This window comes from Alnus glutinosa, chromosome 1 (genome assembly GCF_958979055.1).
Source record: "Alnus glutinosa chromosome 1, dhAlnGlut1.1, whole genome shotgun sequence".
In the NCBI taxonomy this organism is placed as follows: Eukaryota; Viridiplantae; Streptophyta; class Magnoliopsida; order Fagales; family Betulaceae; genus Alnus; species Alnus glutinosa.
The window spans coordinates 6,898,172-6,917,426 of NC_084886.1; the positions used below are offsets into that span (position 1 = coordinate 6,898,172).

Genomic DNA, 19,255 nt, shown 5'->3' on the forward strand with positions numbered 1-19,255 from the left:
AATTATTTATTTATTTTAAAAAATAAAACAAATTAAAAAAAAGGTTTTTATTAAAATAAAAAAAAAACGAAAAAGAACATTTTTTTTAAAAGAAAAACAAAACCAAAAAAAAAAAAACTGAAAATTATGATTTTTTTAAAAAATAAAAAATAAAAAAACAGTTTTAAATTTTATTATTATTTTTTGGAATCAATTTTTGTTATTTTATATTTTTTTAATAATTTTTTTTTTTTTAGTTTTATTTTATTTTAATAATTTTATGAATGGCATTTTTGTCATTAGGGGGACATTGACACAATTGGTAGTTTGGGGGGTACATTGACAATGAGGTGGTAGTTTGAAGAGGTTATGTGTACTTTTCCCTCCTTTTTTTTTTGGGGGGGGGGGGGGGGGGGGGGGTTGATGAGCGTGTATGGAGCACCATGTATTCGGGTAATTGGGTTTGACCTTCTTGTCTACTTAGGGTGCGTTTGGGATTGCGATTTCGTAGTGAAAAAATGCGATTTTAAACCAAATCATAAAAAATGAATCGTTTGGAAACTGCGTTTTTAAAAAATTGCGATTTGAAAACGCAGAAAAATGCTTATTCAAATCATAGGCAATGAAGTGCTTTTTTGAAAACGCAGTATTTTAAAAGGTTAACCTACGATTTTAAAGGTCAAACTGCGATTTTGCCAAACGCTTAACTGCGTTTTTAAAAATCACTTTTTTAAATCGTACATTTTTAAATCGTTATTTTTAAATCGCACTTTTTGAAATTGCAAACCCAAACGGACCCTTACTCGGTTACTCCTCAAGGTTTGCTAAGATTTTGTGGATTGACAGATTGAGAGTTAGTATAATAGTGGGACAATATCCCCTTCGGTTCAAATGAGTTGCGAGGAGATTTATGCTTCGTTTGTTTTGATGTAAAATGATTTTCGCCGTAAAATAGTCTCAGGAAAGTCATTTTTCTGAAAAAAAAAAATTTTGCCAAAAACATTTTTCGGTGTTTGGTACGTAAGGAAAATCACAAATATTTTTATATTTTTATTCAATCATATTAACCTATAAAAATCAATTTTTATTCAAAACATATAAATGTAAAATAATATAAAATTTACTGGAGATGAGATCCCGTCACTGACCGACAGGATTCCGGCCACTTTTACCGAATTCTGGTTACTATAACCAGAATCTAAGATAAAGGCTGGAATCCAGACAGTATCGTCAGAATCTGGGTTGGCCGGACTCCGGTATACTGGCCAGAAACTGCCAGAACTGCTGGAATTCGACCGTTCTGGCCAAATCCCGGCCAGTCGGCAGGGATCCGGCTGGGATTTTCTGGCCAAATCTGGCCGGCCGGGATCCAACCTTTCTGAACAGATTCAAGTGAAGATGGCTGAATTCCGACGACATTAACCTGAGGTTGTCAGATTTCGATACCGGTAAGATTTTGGTGATGGTCAACTGCTTTAACGTGAAGGTCGACTGTGTCGTTTAAAAGGGGTCGAATGCGTTTGACGTCTTTGGAAAATGATTTACGCTTTTAAAAAACATAAATCATTTTCCGAAATTTACAAAGCATTTTTGGTCAAACATAAATCATTTCCGGTTGATTATTATTTTCGTCCCTACCAAACACCGAAAAATATCGAAATCACTTTTCAAAAATCATTTTATGCTAAAACAAACGGAGCATTAGTTAATTTTATTTGGATGGTAGAATTATCCTTTTACATTTTTATGAATAATTTTGCTTTTCAAATAATATTAATTGGATTTCCTTCCGTTCATTTTAACCGAAAAAGATCAAAATGCCAAATTGTGATAGTAGGTTAAAAAAAAAAAAAAAGTGGTTTTATTTTTTTACATATCTCTTGTTTATCTTCGTATAATTGATCATTTCACCATTAAATCTATGAGAGAATATGTGGATTTCATATATTCGATGGTAGATTTACAAAATAGATATATAAGAAAATGACACTAAACATATCTCTAAAGGAAAAATAAAAAATATGTGGCTTACAGTACAACCTAAACCATCCCTTTGACCACAACCGCAAGGCTAACGACTGTGTTTGGCAACAAGTTTTCCCTCTCTTTTTCAAATTTCTCTACAAAAAAAAAAAAAAAAAAAAAAAAAAAAAAAAAATCAAACTCAATTCTTCGTATTACCAAACAAGTTTCTTCACTTTTATTTTACAAAAAATTTTAAACTTTTCATTTAACCTTTATATCACATCAATCAATTCTTTTACTATTTATTTATTTATTTATTTATTTTTAAAAAAAGAGGTATAAAGCTTTGTCAAATATACTTGACAATTTTTTACACAACTCTTAAAAATCGTCACAAACCCAACATGGAATTAGCATATTCGGATTTTGTATAATTGGGTTTGGATTGACCTGAATTAACCTGTTTAATAAACAGGTCAATCCCAAATCAACCCATTTAACACATGGGTGACCTGTATACTATTTTTTAAAAAAATAAAAAATAAAAAATAAACTAGACCTAAAAGTAAAATAAGTGGGTTATACGGGTTAGGTCAAAATGGATCATTTATTTATTTAAGTTAGTTTTCAAATAACTTTCTTGTTTATCAAACAGGTCGTATTGTGTCACCGACTAGCATATTTAAATGGGTAATGTTATGATTGACAGATATGATATTTTAAACTAAACGGGTCGTGTTAAGATTGACTCTTAACAGGTTGACGAACATGCCAACCCAGATTAAAAGCCCTACACAAGGGTAGTTTCCCCTTCTCCTTTTTCCCCCCCCCCCAAAAAAAAAAAAAACGGTTATTATGATTTGAGAGTGGCCGAATCACTTCTTGTAACCTCCAAACTGTATCATCTTTTGAGGCGGCCAAACAGCAATCCCTTAAACTGCAAGCCACCCATTCTTTCTCTTTCTTAAGTGTTATCGGTTATCACAATTTGAACCATTTATAAATAAGACCTGTTATTTCTTCGATTCTTGTCAAATTCTCATCCAACATGAAGAAATAACATTTCTCTTTCTCTTTATAAATAAACTGTAAGAAACATAAAAGAAAAATAAGAAGAAGAAGAAGCTATTATACTGTTGCAATGCACCGAATTTCAATACGATTTTGTGTTCCTTTTTGCCATGTAATTGGAAAATTGGGTTAGCGTGTGCGAAAGAGTTATCTGGGAATGGGATGCATATGAGATTTGTTATTTTGTCATTGAAACTTTCTCCAACACCGTTCATAGACGTAGACCAAAGGTCGTAAAAGTATTTGATTTTCTTTTTCTTTTCTTTTTTCTTCTTTTTTGTGTGGTTATTTTGTCCTATTTCTTTATTTCTTTATTTATATTTTGCATAAACCCCATAAGAATTTACTTTATTCACAATATGATGTGGCCCTTCTTTATATATACTTCCATTGGCTATTGGATCTGGCCGTTGTTATTTTAAATTTTTTATTTTTATTTTTTTGAATAGTGTAATATTTAATGTTACTGTTATCTTAATCTCTTGTTGAGATGGTCGGGGTTTGTTAATATCTTTAGTTAAGAGGTTGGGTAGTTTGTTTACAGTTATAAACTTCTTGGCTATAAAAAGTCTAGATAAGATCAAAATAGGTCGTTTTCATTGAGTGATTCTATATATACATTACCCTCGTATCACTTTTGTATTATTCTGAAGTTAATGTGACGTGTCTTTCTAACAAAAAGAGTTTAATTTTATGCATCGCATGTTAATGATGTTATAGATGACGGCGCCATATCAACTTTAAAATGATACAAAGGTAATATAAGAGTCGACGTATAGGATTACTCGTTTTCATCAGTTTTCATATTAGGAACAAGCGAATTAAGTTAAGTTGGAATTTTCAAAATTTATTGAAGTTACGGTTGTGGCCTTGAGTGTTGCCAGATTTTCGAAGGCTGGATCACACAACTCCATATATATGGGAGACAAACCATAAGTAACAAGTGAAAAGAAAAACTTTTGACTCGTTCAATTATTGAAGATATATAACTGCAAACGTACATGAAACGGAGAAGTAATTGCAATAACATGAACGCTTAACTCATGACTAGTTTCTCCATAATCCCTCAAGGCGAATCAATCCTAGAAGGAAGCTGTTGGAAGCTTGATCAAATGTTCGTATTGCTAATCTTCCACTGCTCAAAAAGTCGCATAAGATTTATCCCACAACTTCCACCATCTCCAAGAGCTTTCCTTGCCTTTTCTCTAATGCGTGCAGCTTCCCCTCTCAACAATTCACTCCCCATCATCTCTCTAATTCTCTCTCCAATCTCTTCCCCCTTCACCATGCACGACCTGGTCAGCCCATTCCCAACTCCTCACCCACATCCCAAGCCCACTCCTCTCCACCACCTCCGCATTAATCTTCTGATCCCCATGCTGCGGCCAGGCTAAAATCGGCACACCGTGCCAAGCTGCCTCAACCACCGAGATCCATCCGCAATGGCTCACAAACCCTCCCACAGCTCTGTGACCCAGTATGTCTTCTTGGTCCACCCAAGTCTTCACCACCAATCCCTTCGCCTTCACGCGCTCCATCAACTCACGCCCCACCACCTCGTCCAGACCCTCTTCTTCCTCTTTGTCAACTTTCTTGTCCTTCACCACCCACAAAAATCTACACCCACTTTTGATTAACCCTTTACCTATCTCTCTTATTTGATCCCTCGACATGGCTGTCCGACTACCAAAACTAACATAGACCACCGACCCCGTCAGTTGCTCGTCGAGCCACTTCAATTGATCACCACGCTCTCCTCTCTCAAACTCACACGGCGCAAATGGTCCAACCGCAAACACAGATGGCAACCCCTCTATTACTTTTCCGCCATTAAGAGCCCCTAGTGACTCCGCTTCAAGTCCGTCAAACGTATTGATTACAACCCCATTTAATTTTGGAACTTTAGGACTGTCTTCCTTCATTATGTTAGCAAAGAGACTATTTGAGGTCAGAAGCAAGGGAGGGATTGACGATCTGGGTATTGGCGTTAAGGCCTGGAATTTTAGCAGAATCGTCACTAGCTTTGGATGCAAAGGTGGGGAAGTATGAAAAGAAAGAAAACATTCTGGCTGATGATGTGAAGAGGATGTAGCTACTAGCTAGGGATATGTTGGGTTTCAGTAACTGGAATGACAGAGGAAATCAAACTCACATCAAAGACGAGGGCATGGAGAGGTGGAGAAAGTGAGGCGAGGAGAGGAGAAAGAAGGTGAGCTGAGCGACGCATAACGCATTGCTTCAAACCGGAGCCAAAATGGGTCAGTGGAGTTGACAGTGGAAGGGTCCAAAGAGAGGAGGTTGAATTGCACCTGAGAGACTGAGGGAAAGCAGAGAGTGTTAGAGAATATATTGATACCGTATATTACGGTACTTTCCATATATTGTAGGATTTGATTTAATCCTTATTAATTGTAATTGATTATAATCAAATCAGATTTGAATACATTCAATTCTGATTTGATTATATTCTCTTTACATACTATTTTGTATTCTCTCTATATCCCTATAAATAGAGATGATTTGTATTGTAAATCATTCAAGCAATAAGAGCATAATGTAGCCTTAGGGCTTTACCCTGTGGATGTAGGTCATAGACCGAATCACGTAAAATTCCTTTGTCTATTTTATTACTCCGCAATCTTTATTTGTCATTTGTTTATGCTTTCTTTCATGGTATCAGAGCTATAGGCTAACGCCAGTGTTTGATCCAATGGTCCTGTGATTTATTTCTCTTGTTTATTTTTTTTTTTTCCAATTTCTTGTATTTCAGTTTTCTCATCATTCCTCTGTTCGATCAATGTCCTCTGTTTCTTTTCTTTTCATTCTCTGTTTCTCTTTCTTTTCTTTCTTTTGTTTTGTCAAACAGTGGTGTGCGTGAGTTGGAGATAAACTTTCCTCCAACTCATGTCACTTATGTCTTCTATGTTGCTGTTCAATCAAAAATTCTCCTTTTCCGCATATGTCTTTTCTTTTTGTATTGTTGTTCTTTTTTATTCAAAAAATAAAAAATAAAAAAATCCAGTGCTTGCCTGTGTCTCCTTTGGAAACAAAACAAACCATTTTTCAAATGGTTTTCTCTTGCATTTTCACGCACGAAAAAAAAAAAAGAAAAAAGAAAAAAAGGAGATGTCCATGGTGACCGGAACATCTCCGGCGGAAAAAAAAAAGTTTTTTTTTTTTTTTTTTTTTTTTTTCGATATCCGTGGGTGCAATATTGTGCAATTCTATGCGATTCATGCCGTACGTGCCTGTGCGATTTTGTCCTTGTGGGTACCTGTGACGGAGTGTGGCTGCTGGGATATGCGGCAGCCGATCGGCGTTTCTCCGGTGGAATTTGTTTCAGATCGTTTGTGGCTTTGTTGCGTGGCCTATATTCCGATTAGAATTTTGAAGGAGTTTGTCGGCATCCTCTGGTGGTTCTGGCAGTTCTGATCCCAGAGAGAGACGTGATCTCTCAGTGCTCCAGTCTAACAAGCCCTCGGTAGAAGCTCTCAGTAAAGATTCTGGTGCGGGTCTGGAGATTCTGGTTCTTGTTTGGTATTTTGTATTCGGTTCAGGTATTTTTTCTGTTCAATGCCTTATTGGTCCGGTTTACCAGTTTTCAAACCGGTTCATTGCCTTTTAGGTTCGGGTCAGTGCATTCTAGGACCGATTCATTGTGATTTTCTGACCGGTTCGGTGGTTTTCTCCTTCAAAAAAAAAAAAAAAAAAAAAAAAAAAGGACGGCGAGAGAGACGAAAAAAAAAAAGAGAGATTTTCTCGAGAAAAGGAAGAGAAAGAAGAAAAAAAAAAAAAAAAAAGGAAAGAGAAGGAAAAAAAAAAATAAGGGGAGAGAGAGAAAGAAGGAAAAAAAAATCATTAAAAGAGGCCAAAGTTGCCCAAATTGTTTTTTTGCCTTTTGTTGGCCCATTATTTGTATTTGGCCTTTGCGGTTTTGTTTCAAACTAAGGCCTATTTTAGCCCATAGTTGGCTCTGGCCCATAGTTGGCCCATATTATTTGACATGTGGTATTGTTTCAACCCATGTTCATTTCAGCCCATAATTGGCCCTACATATTTTTGGCTCCTGTGGTATTGTTTCAAATCCAGGTCCATTTTAGCCCATCGTTGGCTTTCATATTTGGCCCATAGTTGGCCCATTATTTGTATTTTGGCATTTGTGGTCTTATTTTAAGCCCATGCCCATTTAGCCCCCAGTTGGCTCGAAGAAGAAGAAGGAGGAAGACGAAGAAGAAGCAGAAGAAGGAAGATGAAGAAGAAGAAGAAGAAAGATGTTCTCCAAACTGGGTTATATCTGACCCAACATTAAAAAAAAAAAAAAAAAAAAAAAAAAAAAAAAAAAAAAAAAAAATTCAAACAAAATTTCAGAATCTTCCACCTTGAGTTTGCAGGGGATGTTACAGAATATATTGATACCGTATATTACGGTACTTCCATATATTGTAGGATTTGATTTAATCCTCATTAATTGTAATTGATTATAATCAAATTAGATTTGAATACATTCAATTATGATTTGATTATATTCTCTTTACATACCATTTTGTATTCTCTCTATATCCCTGTAAATATGGATGATTTGTATTGTAAATCATTCAAGCAATAAGAGCATAATGTAACCTTAAGGCTTTACTCTGTGAATGTAGGTCATAGACCGAACCACGTAAAATTTCTTTGTCTATTTTATTACTCCACAATCTTTATTTGTCATTTGTTTATGTTTTCTTTCATAGAGTAAGCGGGAGATGAAGTGAGACTCGGCGAGTGAGACGGTTGGGTGGGTGATGATGAGGGTGACGCGGCAGTGGTGCTGGACGAGCAGCGCGGCAAGTCTAAGGAAGGGTGTCAGATGGCCCATGCCAGCGCTAGGGAGGAGAGCTACATGAGGATGAAGGGCTACCGAAATCGACATGCTTGGTGGATCCTATTTCTGGAGGTGGTGTCGATAATGGAGGGAGGCTTTAATTAGATGATAGGAGTGAAAATTGTCCACACAGGCCTTGAATCCTGTACAATTTTCAATGGAGATCGATCTCCTATTAAAAAAAGAAAATGAATGAACAAGAATATGATTCCTTCCAGTAAAAAATATTAAAATAAATAGATTTTTCCTCCAATCTTACGATCTCGTCCATTTGAAGTTAATTAGAACTGACATTTCTTGTCCAGGAAAGCACACCGACGGGTCCTCGATCTTTATGTGTAGAAAAAACGTGATAATTAATTATGGGAGTAGGTGCAGCAATGTGAGGTTAACTGGTTAAGTCATAGGTGTGATAGTGAGCCACGTGTACTTGTGCAAAGAAAATGAAATATTCATGATGGAGTAATAATGTTAGGAAGGTAATAAAAAACTAAATAAATAAAGACAATAGCATAATAACAAAATAGAGCAGAGAGTTTTACGTGGTTTGATCAATGATCTACGTCCATAGAATAAATATATGACACGTTTACAACTTCTATATAACTCTTGTACAACTCCGACAACTTTTTTAAAATCAACCATTAAATATATAAGATTCACATGTAGGAAAATAGATCTAATGGTTAATTTGAAAAAATAAAATAAAAGATATATGCGCAAATGGATGTTGTGAAAGATAAGGCGGCAGGGCGGCAGATATCGTGGAAGATCAGCTACTACATTCATTTGAAGTTAATAAGTGTTAAATGATAAGGATAGATGAAAGGAGTCCACCACAGATTGAAGAAGTATATCATGATCATACATTTTGAAGTTTTAAGTTACAAACATTTTATTGACCGCTATCGCAGTCTCGCTTTTCTGGTATATTTTTCATATTCAAACATCTATGTTATCCAATCCTACGATGTAATTCTTCAACTGAACAATGATTCTGGCCACTATTATATAACCGTCACTAAAAGTCCTTACCATTCCCACTGCCCGCTGTGGTGGTCGTCTCTATAAGTCGTCAGGGGCGGACCTATAATGGCGGTCTCAACCACATGTAGCTAACCACTGCTAGGTTTTAAACCCTATTTTCTTGTAGTTTTTGAATAACAATCAAATTGAGTATTTTTTAGTCACATCTTAAATTGTTAATACCATGAGAAAATGTCACAATATCATAAAAAACAACAAAGTTCTACAATTCTATAGCTTGGCATGTTTCATAGTTCCTTTAAGAATTGGAATTTTGCTTTTCGAAAGATACCCTTCAAAAAGAATCTAATACCAAATGAGGCTCTGAACAGAAACTTGTCTCACTCAGAAACTAATTGATAACCAATTTTCACATGGCTTCGTAGAGAAGTTTGGGCCAAAGAGGAAAGCTTCAGAAAGACCGACCTGTGATTTTGCGGGTATCAGAAACTTTGCTTGACTCTCACTCGAGCGAGATTGCAGCGGAATTGTCACTCGATCTTCGCCTAATAGTTGCTTGAGCAACACTCTGCAAGAGTCACAGATAAAGTTTCACTTCATTCTGGCTCGAGCAAGAATGCGATGAAACTTAAAACATAAACATCGCGCGATGTTGACTCGAGTGAAATTGTGGCTGTTTTAGAGAAGGATATTTTTTTTTTCATTTTAGTTTATAGGTCTCAAACCTTAGTTCTATTTAAACATAATAAGGCGGGTTTAGGCCGCCATTGTCTAATGTCTATTGTTATTCATATTTTATCAGGAAGAAACACTAGAGAGAATTTTCTCTATTTTTCCTATAATCCTAGTCTTTTTCTAGGCTTTATTATAGAAGAGTTGTTGATCTAGCATTCGCAAATTTTTGCTTTCCACATCAGAAACAGCATGTTCAGCCGCATAGGTTATAGTTATTGTCATTCAAGCAGCCTAAGAACCAACTAAATATACCAATTGATTAGCTAACCAAACATCCTGTGACACAATTTACGCCTGTCTCATCCATATTACATTAAAGACAATAATTTTTTTTTGGGCCATTCAAAACATTAATTGAAAGAAAAAAGGATGCATATGCTATCCTGTTGTAAAGAAACCGTTCTGAAATGTAAATTTAGACGGTAGATTTTTCCATATTGCTAAACCCAAGAAACCATTACCTATAGCAGCTTCATTCATTTCACTCCAGCCTTCTGCTTCAGCATCAAAATGAACTTCTCTCTGTCCTCGGGTGACATTCCCTCTGCTGAACAATCTCCCACACCCCATTCTGCCCCACGTATGCAGTACTTGTCCTGGGTTTCTCGACGGTTCCTGAAAGTTTCCAAACAATATCTCAAATCTAGACAAGTAATTCTTATAGAGCCCAATTGAAGCTGTTTTGACACTCGAGCTACTGTGATAATTGACGCATAACCAAAAAAAATTACTTTTCTTTGTTCGACTTGGATTTCTCTAAGTATTCTTTGAGCAGGGGAGATGATTTGAATCTTGCATCAGCTTCCGCGTACTTCTTCTGGTTTTCTTCTGGAAAAGAAGGGCAGAACGATGCCATTGGACACATCAACCATGAATTCAATGCTGGTATTATAATAGAGATTATCGAGTATCAAACCGTTGAAGCGATTGAGAAAGTCAATTTCAGGTAACTTAGGACCCGGTACTGATTCTATTCCAGAGGATCCTGACAGAAATCCAGCTTTAGCTGCAAACCCAAAAGAACGATTTGATTCAAAATCCTGAATCGCCCAAAAGATTCAAAATCTTACTTTTTTGCTTTCCCTGTTAACGCATATCCCCACCAATAGGCAAATGACAATAAGAGAAATGAAATTGATGAATATGGGAAACTCAGGTTCTTTATTTTTCTTCTCAACTTCTGGTAAATTAAATTGTTCATCAAAAAAAAAAAAAAAAACAATGTTCTTCTACAGGTGATATTAGAACGAGAGATGAAATAAAGCCAATTCTTGAACCTTCCGGATACCTGGATTTGACGAGAGAAGAACAATGACTGAAGCAGCCAGAGGGAGAGACCTGCGAAGAACTCGGCAGGGTGGGTACGAAGACGAAGAACTTGTGGACTTTACACCGCACCCAATTTGGATTTTCTTTGGACGGTCAGTGGGTTTCTCACTGACGGTGAGGATGGTGGAAGAAAATTGAGAGAGAGAGTGGGAGAGAGGAGAGAGTGAAGAGGAAACCATAGTTGTTTCTCTCTCACTCTCTGGCTTAGATGGAGATGATAGGGAGGGAAAAACAAACGGTAGATAACAATCGCTGAGATACAGTTACAGTAAGAATGCTCTCATGGCATACTTTTATTGGTTACACGTTTTTTCTTATGATTTGCAATTTTTTTTTTTTTTTTTTTTTGTAAGTTCCTCCGTTCCTGTCAAACTTGTTACAAAAGATAAAACTGTAAAAAAGAAAAAAGAAAAATCAATTTAGGGGGAGGGAAAATTAGAGATTACACGGAAAAAAAAAGAAAAAAAAGAAAAAAAAAAGAAAAAACTCAAAGCCTCAAAACAACATAAATTAGTGCTATAAAACTTACAATTATGGGAATGAGTTAAATATATGACCTGAATCATTAAGAGAACTTATGCCACCATAAAGGGCCGTTTGCAGTAGTAATAGAACTACCTACACAGTAACAACTGCCGCAAGCGTAAAGACGCTTCACAACAATAAAATTAACATTGAAGAAAGTTGGATCGGAGGCATCGAAGAGAAGCTTCTCCACGGTGTCTGATAAGGGCTGTACCCAATAGTAAAAGCTTTGTGGATACCAAAATGGGATTGACAACCATATCTAGGGCTCCGAAGGCAAAAAGAAAGTATCAGCTTTAGAGATCAGAAAAAAAGTAAAAGATGAGCCAACGCTCTTACTCGTGGACCAAAAAGAGGCAGTAGATGTAGCAGCGTATGTTGAGCAGACGCCAATGGTGCCGAAGGATAGGAGTGTGGGCAGAGCACGGTAAATCTTGCTTTAAGTTGCAGACCCAAAAAAGGGGGGCAGTCGGAGTTGGGCTAAGGGAGAAGAGAAAATTTTGGAAAAAACATTGACATGAAGAGAGGGAGTCGGGGAAAGTTGGGAGATACAAGTCTCTCTGGTTCACGACCACCAAAAGCATCATTTCTCAATAGAGACCATCATTGGGATGTGTAAGTTGCATAACCACAACTTTTACATAATTAAGACACATCGGTGAGATCCGCATAATTCATATGCATGAATCCCGCCGATGTATTTTAGTTATGTAAAAATTGTACACTTTTAATTGTGCAAAAATTATTTTCCACCATCATTGGTGTATCATCAAATGCTCCTATTGCTCATCTGCCACTCTTCAAAAAGTCGCATAAACGTTATCCCACAACTTCCACCATCTCTAAGAGCTTTTCTTCCCTCTTCTTTAACCCCTGCAGCTTCCCTTCTCAACAACTTACTCTCCATCATCTCTCTAATCCTCTCTCCAATCTCTTCCCCCTTTACCACAACCTGTTCACCCCACCCCCAACTCCTAACCCACATCCCAAGCCCACTCCTCTCTACCACCTCCGCATTAATCTTCTGATCCCCATGCTGCGGCCAGGCTAAAATCGGCACACCGTGCCAAGCAGCCTCAACCACCGAGTTCCATCCACAATGGCTCACAAACCCTCCCACAGCTCTGTGAGCCAGTATCTCTCCTTGGTCCACCCAAGTCTTCACCACCAATCCCTTTCCCTTCATACGCTCCATGAGCTCATGCCCCACTACATTCTCCAGACCCTCTTCTTCCTCTTTGTCAACTTTCTTGTCCTTCACCACCCACAAAAATCTACACCCACTTTTGATTAACCCATTCCCTATCTCTCTTATTTGATCCCTCGACATGGCTGTCCGACTACCAAAGCTAACATAGACTACCGACCCCACCGGCTGCTCATCGAGCCACTTCAACTGATCACCACACTCTACTCTCTCAAACTCACATACCGCTAAAGGTCCAACCGCAAACACAGATGGCAACCCCTCTCTCACTTTCCCGCCATTGAGCGCCTCTAGTGACTCTGCTTCAAGTCCTTCAAAGGTATTGATGAAAACCCCAGTTAATTTTGCTACTTTATAACTGTCTTCCTTGAATATTTTTGCAAAGAGATTATTCGGGATAAGAAGCAAAGGAGGGATAGACGATTTGGGTACTGGCATAAGGCCTGGAATTTCAACAACATCATCAAACACAGCAGGATCGTCATTAGATTTGGATGTAAAGGTGGGGAAGTATGAAAAGAAAGAGAACATTCTGGCTGATGATGTGAAGAGGATATAGTTAGGGATATTTAGGGCTTCAATAACTGGAATGACAGAGGAAATCAAACTCACATCATAGATGAAGGCATGGAGAGGTGGAGAAAGTGAGGCGAGGAGAGGAGAGAGAAGGTGAGCCGAGCGACGCATTGCTTCGAATCCGAGAAAGAAAGGGTCGGTAGAGTTGGCGGAGGAAAGGTCCAAAGGGAGGAGATGGAATTGCACTTGAGAGACTTGAGGGAAAGCAGAGAAGAAACGGGAGATGAACTGAGACTCGGCGAGTGAGACGGTGGGGTGGGCGGTGATGAGGGTGACACGGCAATGGTGACGGACGAGCTGTACAGCAAGTCTGAGGAAGGGTGTCAAATGGCCCATCCCAGCACTGGGGAGGAGAGCTACATGGGGAGGATGAGACTGCAGGGCATCAGAAATCGACATTGTTAAGAGGAGCCCAAGGTGGCGTTGGCAATGGTGAAGCTTTAGATGCGAGAAGTCAGAATGGGACAAGATCACAAGAAAGACGAGTTTGTCTGATCTGTTCGCATAGGCCTTTAAGTAGTTGATCGACAGAGTTAGGTAAAGTTCCTAAAATACATGTTAGCTGCACCTACCTCCATATCGCAGGTTCATGAATTTGGTAAGTTCAGCATATCTTCTGTAAATTTATGAAGGGCCTAGATTGTTTCGAGGTAAACGTCTTAGTCTTTGATAACTTCAAACCTCTTAGTACTTAAGCTATACTTGACGCCGTTAAAAAAAGCCCACCACCACCACTTCATTCCATCTCTGCAAAAATGATGCCCCAGCTTAAGGTTGCAGAGAAAACAATGTTGAGGTATCTCCTCCTCTCATCACACTCTCTCTCTCTCTCACTCGCCACTTTCTTTGTTCTCTTCTAGAAAACAATTCCCAAAATCTCGTATTGTCATCAACAGGTGCACCACATCGCATCACATGCTTTGACATGGTTTTGATATGAATTCCAGCCATTTTAGTATCGATTAGGAATTTTTTTTTTTTTTTTTTGATTAGAAAACTTTTAATTTTCATTGTCAATTACGAACTAAGAATCTTTCTTTGTTTGTCTGCAATTATTTCTTAAAAATACGAAATAGGTGTGTTTAATAGATTAAATTATAGGAATTTCCTATAAACGGTTTTTGATGGTATACCGTCAGAAAATTTAACGAGTATCATCCAGATTTTGGAATTAAAGCAACCCACACTAAATTCGGTTTTGCAGCAAAATGATTGAAGATGCAAAAAAAGAAAAAAAGAAAAAGAAAAAGAGATTTGAGAGAGATACTGACGGGAGGAGGAGAGAGAGCTGTATACCTTCAAGCACAGCCGAATCGTTTATAGCTATCAGCATAGTCTCTGTTATGATTAAGTCAAGAAAATTCCTAGTTCCTTTCATTGTTTCGATACAATCTCAACGACAGTTTAAATGTAAGCTGTCCAGTGAATTTTCGTGCTTTTTGCAAGACTTAAGCGGAATTTATCCGAACATCACAATTTTTCCACAAAAGCACACTTCATCCACTTACCTTGGAATTCCCTCTCCTAATATGCTATTCAGGAAGAAATTCATCCTTCCAGCATGGCCTTAGCAGCATCAACTAGTACTGGTCTAAAATCATCTAAAGCTCGACCAAGCACAGTGTATCCTTCCTTGTCTTCCACATCTACATCTGCTCCATGCCTTACTAAAAGGAGAGCTACCTGTCAACCAAACACAGATCAGCAGATCATTCTTAGAACAAAAAATTAGTACTTGAAACGGAAATCATCTAGAAGAACCATAAGTAATTCAACAAGTTTATTTTGCATATGACATCCAATATACACCCCAAACAAAAATACTATAATTAGATAATTATGAATAGTTTATCATTGTCTCTTTAAAAGGGCATTGATAATATGAATATTCCATAACTCTCTTCTATTCCTTAGAAGACACTACAAATAAACAAAATGAAAAGGTTCCTCAATTTCTTAGTACACTTGGGGATTCGTGTCTAATAATAAAGAAAACAGAGATTTAACACCTGACGCAAAATGCCTCCTGTTTCAATAGGCTTCCAGCAATATACAACCGACTCAACTGAGGAGTTTTTAAACAAACTGCATAAGACCACAAAAATACTTCTAAAAGATTCACATGTAAGAGAAGCCAGCAAGATTTGACATACTGAGGAGTTTTTAGATTATATGTTTTACATTACAAATAGGTACAGTGAAATTTATTACTGTTTCATTCTAATGCGATAAATTTTGGAAACAATCTTGGAAAAGCTTGTAAAGAAGCTCAATACAGACCCCGCACCATCTTTCTTTCCAGTTCGTATTTTTCTAGGAAAATCAAGAAAACTGTATCGTAACTGTATTAGTAAAAAAAACATCTTTCTTTCCATTTAGATTTTTGCAAGGAAAATCAAGAAATTTGTATCTTAATTATACTGTTAAAATGACGAGGCCCCAGACACAGCATAGTTAAAGTAGGCTCAACAAAGGTTTGTCCGAACACAGAAGAGAAGGGGAAGAAACGGTAGGTCTAGAACACAATAGACGTGAAATTAATAAGGGAATAAATTTTACTGAAAAATAATTGTCAAGTGAATATCACAAAGAGGTCTTCTCTAGGAACTACGACCAAGCATACCTCTTTGTTCTGGCAAATAACTGCATCCATAAGAGAAGTCTGACCAGCATTATCAACAGCATCAACCTCTGCTCCTTCCTCAATTAAAAATTCACACAATTCCGAGTTGCCCGTGCTAGCTGCCCGATGCAATGGGGTGCAACCAACCTGGAGACACTGAATGTCATACGACTGGTGTTGAAAGAAAAAATGCACAAGCATTCAAAAAAGAACATTTTTTTTTTTCACGTAATGTGCACATGAAGAAGGCAATATATGGAAAATAGAGTTATGCCATATTAAGTAAAAATTCTAGTGTGAAGTTACAAGCCTTGTCCTTCAGATTAAGCTTTGCCCCTTGCGAGATTAGAATTTCAGCAATCTTCAGCCATCCCTTGCTGGCAGCATAGTGAAGAGCAGTGCGACCGCCACTATTTTTCAAATTAACATCAGCTCCTGTTAAGTGCAAAAAAGATAGCATTTGAGATTACATACGCAGTTTTCTACAACGCAGGCCGGAAGGTTAAAAAATGCAGGGAGTGGGGTAATAAACAGGAAAAGGAGTTAACTAAAATGTTGGCTGCCATATTATCTTGCTACTGCTGCCATGAATTTGGGTGTGAGTGTGGGTATTCTAAACAACAGCTTACCTCCTAATCCGCTCCCATTAAGTGATAAATTCATCATAAATAACATAGTGTCCCCCTACGAAGCTAATAGCACATATGCTTGCTTAAGATTTATGGTATGCAGCTTGATGGCACAATTATGTATGCATGCCAATTTTCGCAGATAAACCAAACTAAAAATGTTTGATCAATCAGTCGTGTGGATTGACGGGTGGTACAGTATCCATTAGCCTGTTATAAAGCCTAAACTGCCCCAAATATCTTACTCCGATCAAATGCTAGGTTGGTTCAGAAGCTTACCAAGTTAAGGCCTAAACTCGAAGAAGAAATTGGAAAAAGAACTGTATACTATACCAGTGCCAAAATATATATGTAATAACCCACATAATAAAGATAACTTTTCAATGCAAAAGAAAGATTTGGAAGTGGAAAAAAAAAAAAAAAACACACGCACAAATGATTGGGTTTGACGTGGATAAAAATAGGCCTAGCGGCCAAAGATAATGGCCCAATCGACATAGAGGGTCACTCACACAAAAGCTAAAAAAGGCATAAGGGAGACTTAGATAAAAGTACCCCATCTTCTCCAAAGGAAGGGTACATCTCTCATAACCCAATTTTTCTCTATTAAGTCCCTCATGCTGAGAACCCATCACTGACTTAACCATCGGAGGCACGCCGCTAACCCCATGCCAGCGCCACTTCAGTAGTTCTCCCCTTGTTTTACAGGTATCGGTTGTCCAATCTGGCCGTGTGAAATTATGCATCATCAAGGCCGAAATTCAAATTCAATTAAATTCATTGTGATGAATGAATTACAATTTGAATTTTTTTTGATAAGTAATAAGCCAATCTCATTAAAAGCGTAAAGCGCCCCTTAGTACAATGAATTACAATTTGAATTCATAACTCAAATTTGTTGATAAATTAAATTTAATTGGTTTTGCAGTTCAAGTCATTTTTGGAATAGACATAAAAAGGAATTAATTTGTTGTGTACAAATAGAATAGAGATATTTCTGGGATTTGGTAAAAGGTGTCTTAAGCAAATTGAAATGAATCTAAATTGGAGCAAATCCGATGTGATTTAGTCCTTTGTTGGCCAAGTCTCATGAATTCTAATTCAATTCATTTTGGTCAATTCATGGATTTCCAACTGTATCTAAAAGCGACTAGCTTGGCGTTCTTTTTGTAACCAAGTAAATACTTCCAACATTGACAAGATGAATAATAATTCCAACAAAAAAATAAATAAATAAATCAATATATCAGGCAGAAAGTATGAACTCCTACCTCTGCTTAATAAAATTTCTACCATCTCCAAATGCCCAATGCTAGCTGCCGAATGAAGAGGCACCCACCCTTCTTCATCTGCACTGTTTATCACGCTTTTTGATTCGTCAATTGCCGACAATATCTTTAACACCTGATCCCATCAAGTTTCATAACATTTAAAATTCACAGACTCAAAATTCCAATAACAAAGCACCAAAAGTAAAGCGGTAACAATGTTTCTACGGAGGTTTAACAACTCCTAGTGCTTCCCAAATCAATACAGAAATTGAAGTACCACAACAACGTAATACCAATATCTCAACATAGCATATAGATTCACTGGTCTAATCTCGCAAAAAGCGAACCATGAGGAACTACAATGCTCCTCATTGCTGGAAAAAAAAAATGATGATATCGAAACATCAAATCTCGTATTTACCAACTATTTGGTCCAATTTAAATCAGATCTTCCTTTCTCGAAAATCAATAGCAGCGGAAAGCGACCAAACAGACAAAATTTGCTGTCCTTTTCCTTCTTTTTTCCCAGCAACCAATCAGAGGCAGAAGCACACAATTCGGGAAGGCAGACCAATTTACAGTTTGGATTTCAGATTTTAATTCATTCATTTGACATTGGTATAAGTTTGATTCATATCATGCAATACTGACCAATTTCTGTTAAAGAAAAATTAAAATAACACCAGCGTAAACCAAAAGATAAAAGGACTCCAGGCATTGATTTTTCTCTATTTCATTTTCCAACAATTCTTCAGCAACCAAACAGGGAACTAGAGAACTTTAGGAGAGGACAGACCTCGGATTGAGCAGAAGACGTGGCCACGTGGAGGAGGGACCGGCCGTCCTCGTTCCTCAGAGAGAGAGCTCTGGAGAGCTGCTCCCGAGAGAGAGATTTAAACGTCGAGGCGTCGCCGGATTCCGCGGCTATGAAGAGGTCATCGTCTTTGATCTGAAACTCTGCTTTCGGGTGATCGATCTCCATGTCCATTGTGCTCGATGTGCGAACGGGTCGCTGGGGTTACGGTTTTAGAGATCCTTTTGTGCGAGGAAAATGATCCTTTTCAATTTTCATCATTCGAGTTGGAGTAACGCTAGAAGTCTTGTGTAAGAGACGCTCACTAAGGGGTGTAACCGTGTAAAGGAGCTGATCTTGAGCAGAGAAATTCGCGATTAGTTGAGCTCGTTTATTCCCTTAAGTGTAATTTTTGTGTTCATAAAAAATTGAGATTACTTTTTAAAATTATCGTTAAGTTTATGAAGAATTATTATTAAATTATGATTTTAAAAGTTACCTCATTTTTTGAGTGATACATAAAATACTTTTAAAATTACTCTTCAAGTTCACAACTAAAATGTACAACCGCTAACCGCGTGTATATATATATATATATATAATTTGTTTGTATGTGGTTATTTGGATTTGTAATTTTTAGGTTTTGGATTTGTAATGTTTTGGTTTTGTATTTAGTTATTTATATTTGTAATGTTTTGAAT

The 19,255-nt window shown here is 37.3% G+C and overlaps 3 protein-coding genes and 1 pseudogene across 4 annotated transcripts; all 4 read right to left on the minus strand.

The window, feature by feature from the left end:
- Nucleotides 1-4,123: 4,123 nt before the first annotated feature.
- On the minus strand, nt 4,124-8,074 carry LOC133859574 (UDP-glycosyltransferase 708G1-like; annotated as a pseudogene).
- Nucleotides 8,075-9,090: 1,016 nt separating this feature from the next.
- LOC133869202 (uncharacterized) lies at nt 9,091-11,228 on the minus strand. 2 transcript variants are annotated; one of them, XM_062306168.1, is made up of 5 exons: nt 10,890-11,228; nt 10,518-10,607; nt 10,333-10,429; nt 10,063-10,216; nt 9,091-9,434 (listed from the first exon to the last, which is right to left on the minus strand). In XM_062306168.1, the coding sequence occupies exons 1-4, from the start codon at nt 11,107-11,109 to the stop codon at nt 10,078-10,080; spliced, it is 546 nt and encodes a 181-aa protein (XP_062162152.1). In that variant the 5' UTR covers nt 11,110-11,228; the 3' UTR covers nt 9,091-9,434; nt 10,063-10,077. The 2 variants fall into 2 exon arrangements, with proteins under 2 accessions (XP_062162152.1, XP_062162148.1); XM_062306164.1 differs by lacking the exon at nt 9,091-9,434 and having other exon boundaries at nt 9,834-10,216; nt 10,890-11,225.
- Nucleotides 11,229-11,417: 189 nt separating this feature from the next.
- LOC133869194 (UDP-glycosyltransferase 708G1-like) lies at nt 11,418-14,104 on the minus strand. Its single transcript, XM_062306154.1, has one exon. The coding sequence runs from the start codon at nt 13,635-13,637 to the stop codon at nt 12,225-12,227; it is 1,413 nt and encodes a 470-aa protein (XP_062162138.1). The 5' UTR covers nt 13,638-14,104; the 3' UTR covers nt 11,418-12,224.
- A 427-nt stretch (nt 14,105-14,531) lies between these two features.
- LOC133858444 (uncharacterized) lies at nt 14,532-18,889 on the minus strand. Its single transcript, XM_062293913.1, has 5 exons — nt 18,558-18,889; nt 17,762-17,894; nt 16,172-16,296; nt 15,862-16,008; nt 14,532-14,921 (listed from the first exon to the last, which is right to left on the minus strand). Exons 1-5 carry the CDS (start codon nt 18,747-18,749, stop codon nt 14,787-14,789), a joined length of 732 nt encoding a protein of 243 aa, XP_062149897.1. The 5' UTR covers nt 18,750-18,889; the 3' UTR covers nt 14,532-14,786.
- Between the last annotated feature and the right edge of the window lie 366 nt (nt 18,890-19,255).